Raw genomic sequence first — 17,876 nt, forward strand, 5'->3', positions numbered from 1 at the left:
GAGAACCACAGTACACATGGTATAATCCCTGTAGAAATGTTTTATATATTTTCTTTCTTAATAATTTTATTTAAAAGTCTTTTAATTAATTATTAATTTTATTTTAAAGTAAGATATTTAAAATTGCGACGGTGAATGAAAAGCTTCCTCGATCTCTCTCTCTTTTCTCTCTATCTGCCTCTGAAAGCTGACGAAGTATTTTTTTAAACTAGATTGAAAAGGCCTGGGGAAGTTACAAGTATTATTTCAGCAGTTTCTACAATAAAGGAGGTTTTTATATATTTTTATAAATATCGTGAAATACCGGTATCTGATTTTCATATCGCGATATATTATCGTGGTGGACAATACCGCAATATACCGATATACCGGTAATATTGCACAGCCCTATTGAATGGTATGTTTAAAATTGAGCTAAACACTAATATAAGAAAAGTGTGGTCAAGGTCAAAGGAAAGGTCATGGTCAAAAATGTTGATGCAGTTGCATAGCTCTCATCAATATCTATCAGCATATGAAGTTTGATGAAAATATCTTGGATAGTTTCTTTGAAACTTAGCTTTGAACAGAGCTAAATGCAAAATGTGACAGAAGGACAGACGGAAGGATGGAAGACGGAAATGCCAAACACTATCTGCCCTGGCCATATTCATGGCGGGGCATAAAAATAGTCTTTTTTAACTTTGTTGCTGCCAGGCGCATAGTGTTTTACAAACACATCTTGTTCATTTCATATTGCTTGCAGGTCTGCAATTAATCACAAAGGCACATGACCATAAAAACTACAATAATGCTTTTTGCATTATACAGTAAAAAATTTTGTTTACTAATTTAATTGACTTATCAATTATCCATTTACATTATTTACTATGATTAATAGCTAACAGGACTACTTCTCTTAGAGGCTCACCAGAATTCTGTGGTCCATAATTTCACAATTTTTTTTCTCTTAATCATATCTGTGTATGAAATCATGGAAAAAATCTGTTTTTTTTTTAAATAAAAGACTTGTCAAATTGATGTAAGAGTTAACTTCTATCTTAAGTAAACATCGTTTTCCATCAACTAAAACGTCACATGTTCATGGGTTTGCCTCTCATATAATGGTCCTTAACAAAATAAATCACTTATTATGTTTTGTTACTATATAATAATAGGGATATATTAATAATCTCATAGACAATGAGGCAAAGCCACACTGAAGACAGCTTGTGCATATCCCTTTTCTTTGGCTAAATTAATGGAAAGTTGATGGACCAATAGATAGAAGGATGGCAAATTATCAATGACAATATACTAGTACATGTTTAGAGTATAATAAAAAACAACACTCAATGTCCTATCTTATTCAACCCTTTATTCAAATGACAACCAAACTTTGAAACAATATATCTATTGAATGCAAAAACAACACAATATCTAAACATGGAAATTAAATAACTGGAATGGGGTTCAACAAGGAAGCAACCTGTTTCATTGCTCATTTACACTGAGGAAATAACTAACACAAAACCAGAGCTATACTGCCAGGGATTGTTTTGATAGGGTTTATCACACTAAAAAGTCATAACCATTTGGTGGTGGTTTACAAGAAATGTAGAAAGCTGATGCTATATATTTGTATTTTTCATTCAAATTTAAATAAATACTACATGTCCATGTGCAAAACAAAAACTAATCAACAACTTATTCACAACTACTGTAGTGTATGCAAAAACAGTTGAATGACTTTGCAATGCCTTTCATAAATATATTATGCCTATTTACATGTTAGTATCACAGAAAAATGGGTTCTATATTGTAACAGATTTCATACATACCTTAACAAAAAACTGATACAAAGAATAATTTATATAACTTAAAACCTCAATTGATGACATTTAAATTCAATCTCTGATTTACATCTTGACCAAAGTGACATCATTGGAGATTCTATAAACTCCATTTCAAGGATCACCACCAAAAATCCTTGGAGTCCTGGTTACCACGGTAACATGTCAAGGACTGATGGTAACCAGCGGTGATGGGAATGTAGGTCAGATTTGGAATAATGATGTATTTACAAAGCATGGGAAAAAGATGTTGAGACAGGAGACAATATATCAGATGGTACATAGTATAAAAGAAAATCTGCATATAACTAAAATACATGCCTCCTGTTAATCAAACTGGGAGGATTAATAGTCAATATACAATGAGACAATTCTTCAATAATTCAAGGATTTCTAATAGATAATATGTGGTTACTTACTGGACATTCAAATCACACACATAATCTCTGATTTTGTACGAGTGCATGGATATGTCAGAATGAGGGGGAATAATGTACAACCAAGCTACAATGCTTGTGAGGTCTTCAGATTCCCATGGTCTACATATGACGTACCATTTATAGCCCATAACACTTGCAAAATCATTAACAATAACCGAGTTATATAACTGTTTCATACATCCATTTTTTTAAAATATTTTTTTTTAATTGTCGGTTCCTAGCAATGAAAATACTTTTCATGAGAATGAGAATTGACTGAGTTGGAGGTCATTTTGTAATGTACGACTATGAAGGTACTGTACTGAACAAAATGGGTACTAAATACAACATGTGTATACTTTTAGATAGTCAAAACAGACCGTGTTAAAAAAAAAGAATATTTTTATACACAAAATAAAATCAAGTAATTTTTCCTCAACTAAAATCAAACACAGTCCATTAAATGCATGTAAATGCATAGAAAGTTTATATGGCCAGTTCTGATCCACTAATCCATACATGTAGGATTAACGTTCTTTGTAAAATTAGCCTGTAAATCTGTTGTTTGATCTAATGGGTCCTGTTTGATCTTACTGGCAGTGCAGACTTTGATTTAACGTATGCTTGCATATTTCACATTCACGCAATGTAAATGTACAGTCGTGTATAAATGAGATACCAAACGGGTAACACATAAAAAACTTAAAAAATAAATAAATAATAAAATAACAACAAACAAAACATAGAAATAAAACAAAAGAAATCCCCTTATAGTGACAATATAGTTCTGCATGATCTTTCACAAAAAAAAAAAAAACAAAAAAAAACACGAAAAATATGAATAGAAAGGTGAGATGTTTCAATTAGCATGTCGCGTATGTTTTTATCTTGTTTAATCAGTGATATCTTTAAATAAATTGTATCCTGACATCCCCCCTTCCCCATAAAATATAAATATTTGGGAAGGTTTTACACTTGTTTGCAAATGAGTATTACTTATTCATAAATAATAATTTTTCACCCATAAAAAATTTAAAAAGAAAACGCCGAAGGCATTTAAAAAATTATCTTTGATTCCGCCAGCCAAAAAAGACAATGACACATGCTTTACTGCCCAAGCTCTGAGGTATAGGTGAAATGCATGTATCACTACGATGCAAAACTGTGCATGCTCGTGATTCTTACGGTAAGCAAAACAACCTGGTATAACCCACCCTAACAGAGATAGAATGCCTATTTCTAGGTCATGTGGCCATTTCAATTAACTTGCTTTGAAAGCAAAACACAAATGTAACACGCACAAAAGAGGTAGGTTTGTCATGTACCTGTTCACTATACACACTTGTAAAATGAAAACTACTCTTTAATTCATGAGATTGGATGGTTAAAAAAAATGTAAAAAAAAAAGAAATAAATCGAATTAAGGGATAATTCCACTGAAAACAAAAACAAGATGCACCATTTTTCATTCAGGGGCTTTTAAAATACAATACAAAAAGAGGATCAAGTAAATAAATAAACCTATTACCCGATATTAAAAGCCAGACCAAGGAGAAATAACACTGAAATTATTTATATCTGTCACTATTTCTAACTTTTCCCTTTCTGATATATCTCAAATTTTCCCCTGCCTGAAATGTTCTTTTTTTATTATATTACATTTGCCATGTAATTTTCATTAGAGAATTGCAATAATTGCAGATAACTACATAACAAATATATAGATACACCTGTTCAGTCAGAGCTCCATGTCTCAATCTCAATGAGACAGAGATTAATCTTTGAGATGACCAAGGATTTGAGATAAAATTAGGGTAAAATGTCACAAATCAGATTAAATTATGTAAAGAAAAATTGTCAGAACTGCCAAATCACTTTAACATTTTCTTGGTATTGAAGATACTGATGTTTGCGATAACAAAGTTCAAGTATATATTTCTGTTTTAGTTCAAGGCTTATTCACCTTTATATCTTAATTTATACATATTACTTTCTTTCAAAGAAGAAGAAACATTGTAATGAAAGATTTTCTTTCAACTAGTTATTTCTGGGAAATTTTAAAATTTTGAATACCTTTCAATTTTTTTTTTTTGGTCTTTACAAATATCCTTCATATTAGGCAAGGAAAAAACATCCTTAAAAACAAAATCTACCCTGAAAAATTCAATTTTTTAAGGACAAGACTGCACAGTTCTCTCGTTCAGGGTTTGGGAGTTGCAGTTAACATCAGATCCGGTATTTCCATTTCATTGCTGGTCACATAATCTTTGGATTATAACAAAAGATTGCATAGACAACAAGAGAACTTTGAGCATTTCTACCTGCAACAAAATCTGCCATGACTCTGCCTGTCCTGCATAAATAAATAGCTGGTATGGAGCAGCAGAGAGTGCTCAATATAACTACAGAGTCTGATTAGAATGACGGAATGATACAATAGCTAACCAGTGATGACATTATGATGTAAAACAACCATAACGAAACAAAGAAAATAACGGTTGGAATCCGAAGCTTAGTTGGACCACCCAGTTCTCCTCCAAATTTCCTACGCACCACAATAATCGTACAGCAAATAACAGCCTCGATACAGAAGATGGTGACCGAGAAAGCTAGTGCTCCTGGATCCACTTCAAAAGGCTGACCATTCGCTGCATGGTATACAGCAGCAATTGTCCACGCTAACCCAATACCCAGGAAAACATTGACCGCATTACTTCCTGTGACGTTCCCGATGGAGGAGTCAGCGTACCTGTCATTGATAGCTGCTACTTTACTGGCAAATGTATCTGCAAGAACAACAAAGGGTTACACCTTTAATCATATGTCTGTTAATAATTTTGTCATTTTTTAAAGTAACCTCAAAGTCATGAGTCAAGGTATTGAAAATTTGTTCTATAGTAACTAATTAATATTGAACAAAGACAAAGAATATCTTAAATTTTCAATTCAAGAAACACTAACCACCAAAGAAGTTCAATACATATCTTTGAAACAGGTATGCTGAAAAACGTTTGGTTTCATATTTTATGGTATAAAATTGCAACGATTTTAATTTTGAGTTGTAGACAACTGCCTGACAAATACTTGATGGGTGAAACTTGCTGAATGTATATATGCGTAAACACATGTGTGTGTCATATGACCCCTGTTCAAAATAAATTTATATCTGTGTTCCATTTTTTTACCCAAGAAATGTAAATTGGTTTTGATTTATATACATTAAGTGTAGACAATGTAATGTCCCCATATAAGCTGTCTCAGAAAAGCTTACTTAAACCATTGCCTCTGATGACCTAAAATTAAAAAACTGCAATTTGAATTTCAAAATTGGCCCTCCTGTTCAGTCCTTAAATTTAGTGTACAGTAAATCATGCTTACCGGTATATAAAAGTGCATGGCACAGACAATCACTATAAAATAATGTTTAAGCTTGGAATTCATATTTTGGGATGTCTTCGGTCCTATAACACACCTGGCATTGCCGAGCACGGTATGATAATTTGTCGGCACGACCAGGTGTGTTATAGGACCGAAGACATCCCAAAATATGAATTCTAAGCTATATTTACATTCTCTAATTTTTCTTTTCATAATTGTTTATTTCAGTAATCTTTCAGGTATTAAAATTTAACGCCCTTCAGACCTGGTGTGCTTTATAGATGTAAGAGCCGTTTGTGATGTTGCAAAGTTAAATAACTCAAACGTACATTGTGAGGAAAAAAGTGACAAATTAATTTTAAATGCACATTTGTTGTATTTTTATGTTAATTTAACAAAGTTAATTTGTTTTATAAAATTGTGTCAAAACAATGTACATTTTGGTGTTCCTAAAGTATTGAAAATGCATATAGTCCTTTCTGTGTATTCTAACGCGCGGTGACAAGGTTTTGCGTGTGTTATAGAGATTTGAATGCAGTGCATTTCTGATGGATTTCATAAAAAAATTACACTGAATGTAAATATAGTAAATTAAGTTCACTGACAGTACGTCTTTAAGCCACTGGGAGAGAAATCACTAAGTTCCAAATCATTATAAGAGTGTACACTATAAATACGTTTTACTGTATTTCATATACAGGTGTACATTTGCGCCTGTTATTTCAACATTTTCTTTGTATCTTTTGCTATTCGATGCTGTTCGGTTGTTTTTCTTGGCTTACCTGGTACACTTGTACCGAGAGCTACCACAGAGATGGCAGTCACTGCATCCTTCAGTCCTATAGTACAACCAAATTCTGTAGCCAAGTCCTGGATAAACATAGTCAGCACACCAATCATAATAATGCTGACAGTAAAGCAGGCCCAACCACCAAGATAATCTACAATATAACAAACATCTCTGTGACCAAGATAATCTACAATGTAACAAACATCTCGGTGACCAAAATAATCTACAATGTAACAAACATCTCTATGACAAAGATAATCTTCATCATCTCTGTGATAGAGGAGGATTCGTACTCATAAATGGCAGCAAAATGTTCAAAATTTATAAAAGACTTAAACTAAGATGCATTAGTTGACCAAGTTTGACAATTCTCGGTCCAACACCAATCCGTGACTAATCTGCAATCACCAAGTTGATAGAGAGAAAAGCTGTGAACCCAGGTGTCAGAATATGTTATGAGGTGGAATTATATCACGGGACCAAATTTTTAATACTTTATAAGTGCTACTACGTTATCTACAAATATGTTGTAAGCGGTGTTTTTACAATGAAATATATAAACACTTTGCCGGGACTTCGGAATGGCTACTTTGCATGTGGAGATATACTGGTACTTTATAACCAAGTATATGTTAATATAAAAGAAGTTTGCAGTATCAGCAGGGTTTTTGTTTAATACGTCTTCCTAACTGTTCACAGGGACTTGATCCCGGTTTTACTTTTGCTACCATTGTCAGTGGGCAAATATAAATGGATGGAGTTATCCTTCTTTTATCATGACTGTTTCTAATTAAACCAGACGCAAGTGTGATATATGGCAAAAGTAACCCTATATGTTTGTACAATAGTACTAAAATATCCTGAAACACGTTTGTCAAAACACATAAAGGCATTGGAGAAGATGCATGTAAACCAGTTTTTTCTATGTAGATGCTGCCCAGTAAGCGGTTATTCAATATCAGTCTAGCATGCCCACCCATTTTTTACACGTGTCATTGTACTACAATATTAGATTAAAACGTGGCACAAAATATGACATTCTAGCTTTCAGATGTATCAATATATCTTGTGTCCATAGGCACAGCATTTACTGTGATTGATTTTGCCAGAGAAAATAGTGGCACCCTGGGGGTTAGTCTTGATATTGCTCTATATTGAATATCAGGGGAGAGACAAAATATGTACAGCAGTCCTTCAGATGTAGGCTATTATTAGCATCATAATAAAAGCTATCCCCTGAAGCTTCCAGTCTGTTTGAGAATTATAGAACGGTAATGGTTCTATGGTTCTTATGCCGATTAAACCTATCATTTACGTCTCGTGTCACATCAATAGATTCAGCAGCCCTAGCACACCTGTTGTTTACAGTTAATTATAGTTATTGTCTCAGCCAATTCTAGCAGGCATCCACTTACATCGTGGCTCTATACATATAATACAGGTAACCGCTAAATGCTATATTATACAGGTATCCACTTAGGTCGTGGCTCTATACATATAATACAGGTAACTGCTAAATGCTATATTATACAGGTTTCCACTTAATGCTATATTATACAGGTATCCACTTAATGCTGCATTATACAGGTATCCACTTAATGCTGCATTATACAGGTATCCACTTAATGTTGTATTATACAGGTATCCACTTAATGCTGTATATACAGGTATCCACTTAATGTTGTATTATAAAGGTATCCACTTAATGCTGTATATACAGGTATCCACTTAATGTTGTATTATACAGGTATCTACTTAATGCTGTATTACAGTTATACCGGTATCCACTTAATGCTGTATTATAGTAATGCAGGTATCCACTTAATGCTATATTATACCTGTATCCACTTAATGCTATATTATTATGCTGTTTTATACAGGTATCCACTTAATGCTGTATTACAGTTATACAGGTATCCACTTAATGCTGTATTACAGTCATAACGGTATCCACTTAATGCTGTATTACAGTTATACAGGTTCCACTTAATGCTGTATTACAGTCATACTCGTATCCACTTAATGCTGCACATCTATTACAGCTATATAGGTATCCACTTAATGCTGTATTACAGTTACATGGGTATCCACATAATGCTGTATTACAGTTATACAGGTATCCACTTAATGCTGTATTACAGTTATACAGATATTCACTTAATGCTGTATTACAGTTATATAGGTATCCACTTAATGCTGTATTACAGTTATACAGGTATCCACTTAATGCTGTATTACAGTTATACAGATATCCACTTAATGCTGTATTATAAATGCAACCATTTAATGCTGTACTGTATCCATTTAATACTGTATTTATTATTGAAGTATCCACTTATTGCTATATTATACATGCAGGATTTTAAATATGTGTTTTAATTTATGCAAGTTCTATAATCCCCACATAAGCTTTCAGAATGCAGTATTTGCCACATTTATTTAAATTTTCCACAAGGACATGCTCCTCCACTCCCCCCAGTATATTCACACCTCCACTGCTGATGTTAAGTGAAATTAAATCCCTGAAGGTCAAAAGCTTTCAAACAGCAGCTCAGTATCCATTAAACAAGAAATAAATAATATGAACAAAAAAGTAAAGGAAGAGAATGGAGATGAAGTGGGGATATAATGTGTGAGTAAATATAGAGAGGCCAATAGTCGGAATGTTTGTCCCTTACTTTTTTATAGGACATAATGCAACATGACAGCTGTCTTGTCTATAGTGCCAAGGGTCTAAGCTTGGAATAAATAATATATCGCCATGGTTTTCCAGACATAATTATCTGTACACCTTTGGCTTTGACATATACAGACTCATATTGCTTTTTTTGACACAAGAATCTTTTTTTTTTTAAAAGACCCAAGAAAACTATGGTATGTTTCTTTTCAAATCACCTTGAGCATTTTCATTTGACCTCGCATCATATTTGCTTTTTCCCATTTTGGTCTTGTGTGTAACCCTCAGTCTGTCTTTCTAACACAGGCAATGGTTGTACACCCCTGATAAAGAGGTAATGGGTAGTGGAAATATTCATTTTTAGGGGGTGGGGGCTCATTTTTTGCGAATGTGGTGATAGGCAAACCATTGGCTTTGCAAAAGTCACATCAAAGTGAAATATTCTTACCCTATCTAATATTACATATGATGAATCTGATTTTCCTTAATTGCCAAAATGATCACAAGCTAGAAGTTTTAATAAAATGAAAATCACAATGTCCATATTACAGGACATATGTGTAGACAAAAGCACCTACCAGTAGGGGGGACACAGGCAAAGAGAACTTTCCAGAAGAGCGTCAGGAAGTGCATGACGTAGTCCATACAGGACGGAAGCTTCTCTTCTTCTTCGTCCTCCTCATCACCTAAAACAAAATATCGTCGTAATTAACCTATGCATGTAGTTATTAACTTCTACATGTAATTATTAACCTCTACACATAGTTATTAACCTCTACAAGTAGTTAATAACCTCTACACGTAGTTATTAACCTCTACAAGTATTTAATAACCTCTACATGTAGTTATTAACCTTTTTGCATAGTTATTAACTTATTAACCTCTACATGTAGTTATTAACCTCTACATGTAGTAAATAACCTCTAAACAATGAAATTAACCTCTACACAATATAATTATCCTTAGTGCTGCCCATTTCTTCTGGATATTTTAGCATTCAACATGTTTTAGAAGGAAAAGTGGACACTTAATAAGGACATTTTCCCCAGAAATTAAAATATATATTTTAAGAGATGACAGTTTAGTAAAATAAATTTATACCTATTCAATTTAAACTAGACCTAGTTCATTGCCTTCTTTCATCAATTGGAGGTGGGCAAGTAAGAATTTGAGCAGAATCATGTTCACTAAAACACATTTATAATGTTTTAAACACCTGCCCTATCTAAATATACATCATCTTTATTTTTTGAAGTGATCTTATGTATATTGGAGTTGCCTATAGTGTCAACTGTATTTTAGCTTTTTTTTTGGTGGGACCACTAGCATTGTTCCTAGTTTTAATATGTTGTGGCTACTGAAGATTGGAGTTAAACAAAATTTTTAACACAGTTTTATGAATAATAAAAGTTGTATATAGTAACAATTTGAGAAATAAACAGTGCTGTTACTTTTCTTCAGCCATTTTTTTATTTGTACAAATGTGTTCTAACTAAATTATTATCTTATTCAAAATATTGAACTTCTCATAAACAAGAGGCCCATGGGCCACTAAGATCACCTGAGTAACTTTGGCCCATTTTATCAACAGATTTTTTCATGATTTGAACTCACTTGAATCTACATTTCAGCAGAAAGCTTTCAAGTAGATTTATCTTTAATGGCATAATACAGATTATTAAGAAGATTTCTAAATACCACCATCCTATTCTCACTATTTCTTAATTATAGAAGAAGGTGTGGTCCTTCATTTGAAAAAACCTGAATCCCCTCTACCAAAGAAAACTCACTGCAAAGTTCGGTTGAAATTGGCCCAGTGGTTCTGGAGATGAAGAAGAAAATGTGAAAAGTGTATGACAACTATAACAGCAAACAATGGACAAATTAATCAGAAAAGCTCACTCGAGCCGTAAGTATTTATTATTGGAGAATATATTCAGAAAAAACATCTATTCAATGAACATACCATAATTTTAGCAAGGATTCAATTTTGGAAATATTATCAATACATCCAGGTGTTGAGATTGAAAAATTGAATATCACTAACAATTCATTCAATACTAAAAAGGTAGAAGTTATCAACAAGATATTATAAAATTGATAAAATTACTTCTAGATTTTTTTAAAGACTAAATCACAAAGTATTGGTTTTGCTAAAAATTCTCAACTTATACAGTACATGTATCATCATCATAGAAATCCATAAAATTTTACTTTTTTTTTTTTTACAGATTCAATTAGTGATGAAAGAAAAAGTGAGAAAGCTCACATACCTTAAACTCGACAATGCAACACGTAATGAATGGCACAAAAATAATGGAATTGGAATTTCCTGATAATTTGCACATCTACAAGTTGTGTCCTAAATGTCTGCAAAGTTTGACAAAATTCTGTGCGCTGACAAACTGTTCATCTCTATATTTAAGGTATGGCAAAAAATCTAAGTTGAAAAGTGCCAAATTTCTCAGAAATAATAAAGGAACTGGAATTTCCTGGTAATATACACATCTACACATTGTGTCTTAAATATCTGCAAAGTTTGGCGAAATTCTGTGCAGCAGTTTATGAAGAGTTGCGCTGACAAAAATAACAGAACTGACTGATGGGTTCAAAAACATAATACCTCCTGCAACTTGTTGAATGGGGTTCCTGGCCCAGTGGTTCTTGAGAAGAAGATTTAAAAAATAAAAAATGCCATTAATTTTTCAATAATTCATAATTATCCCCCCTTGCAAGAGGACATGGCCCTTCATTTGAACAAATTTGAATCCCCTTCACCCAGGATACTTTGTACCAAGTTTGGTTAAAATTGGGCCAGTGGTTCTTTAGAAGAAGATGAAATGTGAAAAGTTTGAGCCTTTGGTTCAGTTGAGCTAAAAATCAGTATATATTTTAAGTGAGAAGTAAGTTTAGCAATTTCATGATGTTAAGAAAGACAGCTATAACAACCCATATAGAATAGTTGTTAGCAGTGTTCAATTTTAGTGATTTCAGAACTCAACCTAATAATGCAAAAATCGAATTCTTGTTAAAATTTCTGTTCATATATCTTTTTTATTTTGAATTTTCTTTTACTTATTTCAAAGGAATTGGACTAATTACACTCTATACCCTCGGGGACAGCTAGAAACATCAATTTTAATAGAACATGATTAAACTATTTTTTTTCTCATTGATTTTTAAATATTTCATTAGAGTTCAGTCTTAAATGTCAGTAAAAATCAAAATTTATCTTAGAATTTAATTAAATAATGAAATTTTCAGTCTGCAATGGGAGAACAGAGAAAACTGCCAGCCCTCTTGGTCTATCTGTGGTATAAAGTGATCCATCTGAAGATTTGGCAGAGTTTGGATGCCCAGTTGTTAGTTGCCTGATATTAAACATTAGAAAAAACTGGTTATTACTGAGTTGAATGGACAAGTCTCATTTTATAATGGATAACAAACGTAAATCAATACAACTTAATGCTGCAGTCCTTTATATTGTCAGAGAACTGGGGGCTTTTGTGAATGGCCATGTTTCTAATGAATGAACAAAATTTACAAAATATTGCTATCATGAATGCTTTTATGAATAGAGACAAACAAGCATATCTATAATTTGTAAAGAAAAATTCTGAGGTATTCTTATATTCTGTATCTTGTGTTAGGAGAGTACCACAAAACAAACACAGAAAAAACCTGCATTATGATAGGTATTTGTATATTATACACACATGTATTAATCTGTACACTTTATCGCAGATCTCGCTTGAAAGTATACACTTCCACTGAAAAAATGTTACATTGAGAGTTGACACTATTGGATTTGACATCTGAACAATTTGAAACACAGGTTACATTCTATAAAACGTGTTTTAATTGGTTGATTAGGACCCACCCACTTGTGTGATAGCCTTTGCCAATATATAGTTGGAAAGTGTCCAATGACCCAGAGAATAGCTACATTTGATGGTCGAAACTTACTGTTGACTTTTTGAACTAAAAAAATAAGAAATCACATTTCAGCAAGTAATATTCCTATCACAGACAGTACATGTATACTGCTCAATGGCACACATTTTAATTTCATCCTAAATGTATTTCTGCCAGTTTCCTCTGTAGGGCATTTTTAATTTTCGGGTGTTCATTAAATCAAACAGTCTGTGCCACTTTTCAGTGCACTCAAAGTCACAAATGAGTTATTATATTGAGTACTAGTATTTCAAAAAAAAAAAGCTGGTAAAAAAAACAAAGTGAAACATACATCAGATTTGCATCATCCTAATTTTTCACCAGAGGAAAGTACTTGGCTCGGTTCGGGCGGATATTAAAAATGCACCAATTAGATTCTTTGTTGGATTTCGCATTCGTGTGTCAGTCAGATTTAATTGTATTTTAGTCAGATTCATCAGTGTTGTGCACTCAACGCATTACTATTTCGGTCTTAGTCTATACTTTCAAGCAAGATTTGGTACTTGTCTCCCTTCCAAAGTTTGATTTCTATACATATATATTACATAGATAACTATAATTACTGTGAGAATAGCAAAAAGTAAAGGAATTGGAAAGGGTGTTCACTATTTAATGGCATAATATCGTATAGGGGGTTATTTTAGTGGGGGTGCTAATTTTGGCGTATTTTGGCGTTTTGATGGTAGCCTGCTAAAATTTTAATCGCTAAAATTATTCAGTACTCTTCTTAGTGTGCTAAAATAAATAATGCCAAAATTATAGGCATACCTTTGAGCAGGCAACTATGCCAAATATTACACCCGCCAAGAAAACCCACTATGCGGTATCTGAAAGGGGGTTCATAGTATCTTAAACCTTGGAATAAATCAGGGTTCTATATATTTTATGAATTGTTATATTAAGATCCAGCTAAACGGGGAGAGGGATATATGAGCAAAATATATGTAATTTTTAAAATATAAACTTTGATCAACATTTAGTAATCCAAGTATATATAAGTATATCAATATTGGATTTAATATATTACACCCTTAATCTCTAATGCATGTAATTATTGTTTGTGTACCCACACACATGAAACTGAGTGACTGTTAAGTTCCTGATTTGACACTTGGGTTTACATCTAAGATCTCCAGAATGACCAACTGCTTTAATTGGAATCTAATGTAATCAGTTATAAAGAAAACAGAATATATGAGCTACCAAACAGTACTGAAGCACAAATGTGGTTTGTTAGAACATAAAAACTCTACTTAAATGCACACAATGGTTAGATCCTACAGTAGATGGGTTAGACACACTGACAGACAGACAGACCATGTTATGGACACAAAACATTACCTGATTCTTTGTCTGCAGGCAAATGTAAAGCAAATAACAAGTCAGTCAACACACTGCAACAATGAAATGATCATACACACTAGGTTAAGGCCAGATCAAATTAAATTTTAGATTCTCATCATCAATCTTTTGTCCCTCTCCAAGTCCCCAATCTCATTCTTTATTAATAATTTTTTTTGGCTACAAGAATTAAAAGTACATTCTACTCAAGGTCCATGGGCACACAAAGCTCACCTGAGTCACTAATACCCATTCTTTTCTACATCTGCAGATTTTTTCTCTACATATTCCTTTGTAAAACTTTGATAACATATTCTGTCACCTCCTTTGTCTTAATGGAATCATGATTTCAACCAGTCTGAATCTACATTACTAGAGGATACATTCAACCAAACATGACTTATCATGGATTTGATATTCTAAGAGAAGATATTCTAGGAGGAGATTTTTCCTAAGTAGTCCTACATAAAAATTTCCTCCCCTGTTATGTCCACCTATCCCATACAGGTCGTGATTTTAACAAAGTTGAATCTTAATTATGTCAGGAATTTTTCACATAGTGTTCATCTATTCTAGCCCAGTGGTTTCTATAGATTTTTTGAATGATCCAATGCAATTTTCACAATTTTTTTTACTTATTCCCCTTTGATGAGGTTGTGGCCCTCCAATTGAACAATCTTGATTCCCCTTTATCCAAAGATACTCTGTGTCACAGGTGGTAAACAATCAAGTCTCAATTGGGAATCAAACCCAGCAACCACAAAGCTATTGAGACCTGATATACTGACTGACTTTTATGCACTTGTGAACCCGGTTATCAATTCTGTATCAAGTTTGGTTGAAATTAACCCTATTGCTCTGGAGAAGTTGAAAATATAAAAAGTTAATAACAACAGCATCAAACAAATTTTCATGAAAAAACGCACATTTGAGCCTTTGGCTCAAATGAGCTGAAAACATTCGGCATCAATCACTGTACCGGGGTAGTTTAAGAGTAACTCAGACTAACTCCCCCTTTACTTAAAGTTCATTGGTACTATTTGATATAGCACAGGGGATGTGTTAAAGGGAAATAAGCCATTTAAATGAAGGCCAGTATGGAAAATTCAGCAAAAGCAAAACTAAGAGTTATAATAAGCTTTGTCACAATAGCAACAACTTTACCATTTACTGGCATTATAGCTGGCTGACGTGTGTATGGCATGTGTCATATGTGTACTGGTACTCATTAACGATGTGAATATTTTTTTTAAAAGAATCTTCTGTAGATATTTTTAAAAAATCACAATATAACATATTTATATTGGCAATAACAATGTAAAATTTTTAAGAACATCATGTTGATATTTCTCATCCTTAGTGACAAAATCTGCTCACCTGCCCCAATTTTTAAAAAAGAAAGATGAGAATCTAAAGTTTAAATTAATATAGTCTAACAGACATATCTGACAGTCAATTAAAGGTTCTGGGACAAAGGAGCAACTGAAAATTTCGAACTATCTCCACATAACAGAATATAAAGCAACATTTGTCAGAATGTTGCTGTAAAAAAAGAAATGAAAAAAAAATCATTGTATGCACCATTTGAGTTCAACCAAACACTGCTGTAGAAATATCTGGAACATTTTGCCTTTGTTTTCTATTCAATATTAACATTTCATTGAGAAAATTTAACTTAAAACTTGGAGGAACAGGGGAGGGGCTTTCCAGTGCTTGATCCGAGACAGTTAACCTACCTGCACTAACAGTGATGGCTTCCAGGAACTGTTCCCTCCAAGAGGAGGTACCCACCACCAGGGAGACATTGGCCTTCTTCAATAACTTGTCTACCACATTCTGTAAACAATAAAACCCCAAGACATTGTCATATTGAATTCTTTATGGCAAGATGAATGAAAGAATAATGTCTGATGAGCATATGGCCAATTTTATTTGTTCAACTTTCAGACAATCCTTACTTGATAAAAGCCAATTTAAGTATTTCCAGCCTGTCCATTTACTTCTGGGACTTTAATAGATTTGTTAATTATCAGTAAACTACCTGACCTTGAACTCATAGCTTTCTTGGATGTGCACACAGAGAGTCTGGATATCCCCTAGACGTGGTTTGGCTAACTCTGACAAGTGCTCCTCTTCTTGGGCCTCAGACTCACGTCTCCCTAGTAACCAAGCATCACAGTGACAGTGAATATCAATTCAAACATACACATGACTTTCCAGTTTTAATGAAAATTTAATTTGCTTCATAAAATTGAAAGTGTTCCCCCATAAACCAAAAAAAAATCTTCCATTTATTTTGTAGCCATCTAATGGCAAGGAAAATTGTATAAGGGAATGAAAATAAATTGAATTCCAGTCATAAACCAGAGAATCAATATTTTTCTTTGACTTGATTATCTTTGTCAGCTTTTATCACAATCCCTGTTATTTTCTATCTAAATCATACAGGTCTTTTGGGGATCTATATGAATCACACATGTTGCTTCTGAAGGAAAACATTCTATCTAAATCTAATTCACTTTATGAAATACAAATAATATTTATGGAGGACAAAAAGCCAGTAAAATTTGTTATTCTAAATCACTCTGGGTTCTGCCAGTTGCTGTTATCCTTATAAGCTCCAAAATCTATGGAAACTGTACTAAAAAAGGAAACACATTGTCCACATACAATTCATTTTCCAAATTATTCAAAAAGCTGGATGAAAAGGTATCAAACCCACTAACTGTATGAAATACATACACACAGAATGTACCAAAAAACAACTAGATTTAGAAAATACACATCATTCCCCATTTAACTAAAATGTGTGTAAAAATACATCTCTCAGATAAAAAATAAATAACAACATGAAAATAAAAACTTGTTCATGACTTGCTTCTTTAATAAAATTAGTGTTGTAAATTAGCCATGGCTAAAATTATGCTACCATTAGTACTGCAGACATGCAAGGCAAACAAATTTCTCTGTCGATTCAGCTGCTGCAAAAACTAGTGGAAACCGCCGTATGGCCTTTACATGTAGACTTGATTAAAATAAATGTACATACAAACACAGAAATACACTGAATACTTATCTCTCTCTGGTTCTAAGTCATCCTCATTCTCTAAAATTTAATTAGTGTTTGTAAAATCATCATGCTTCATTTCTACTGCTAATGATAAGATCTTTTTATTTATACTAGTAAGTAGTTAGCCCAATTAACATATTAATTAATTTACTACTAATAAGTTTTATAGGTTCACAGTTTGATTTTTATTCCTGAAAGCATTATTATTAAACAAAGAAATTAAGAATTAGAACAAAGTTTGAATACTGTATACAAATGATTGACAGAGGCAGTGCCTAATCGCATTCAGAGTCTGCAATGGTATGAATGATGTATTCAGGAATTACCAATTAAGTACTCTCTTAAAAATCAACTAACATGATGCATGATAGAACTAATTCCAAAGAAAAGATGTGCTTTTGTTAAAGTGCATTTG

General features: G+C 32.9%; 1 protein-coding gene across 2 annotated transcripts in view; it reads right to left on the reverse strand.

Moving 5' to 3' along the window:
- Positions 1-3,700: 3,700 nt before the first annotated feature.
- LOC134258431 (sodium/calcium exchanger 3-like) overlaps positions 3,701-17,876 on the reverse strand; it is a 55,758-nt gene continuing 41,582 nt past the window's right edge. The window contains exons 4-9 of one of the 2 annotated variants that reach the window (XM_062740978.1): positions 17,468-17,497; positions 16,438-16,553; positions 16,128-16,227; positions 9,675-9,782; positions 6,412-6,570; positions 3,701-5,037 (exon numbers count right to left, since the gene is read on the reverse strand). In XM_062740978.1, the coding sequence (XP_062596962.1) occupies positions 4,667-5,037; positions 6,412-6,570; positions 9,675-9,782; positions 16,128-16,227; positions 16,438-16,553; positions 17,468-17,497 (884 nt within the window). In that variant the 3' untranslated portion in view covers positions 3,701-4,666. The remainder of the gene's footprint in view (positions 5,038-6,411; positions 6,571-9,674; positions 9,783-16,127; positions 16,228-16,437; positions 16,554-17,467; positions 17,498-17,876) is intronic. The other variant, XM_062740979.1, reaches the window with a different exon arrangement.

This window comes from Saccostrea cucullata, unplaced genomic scaffold (assembly GCF_032062105.1).
Source record: "Saccostrea cucullata isolate Sc308-1 unplaced genomic scaffold, CSIRO_AGI_Scuc_v1 ctg4, whole genome shotgun sequence".
Lineage (NCBI taxonomy): Eukaryota > Metazoa > Mollusca > Bivalvia > Ostreida > Ostreidae > Saccostrea > Saccostrea cuccullata.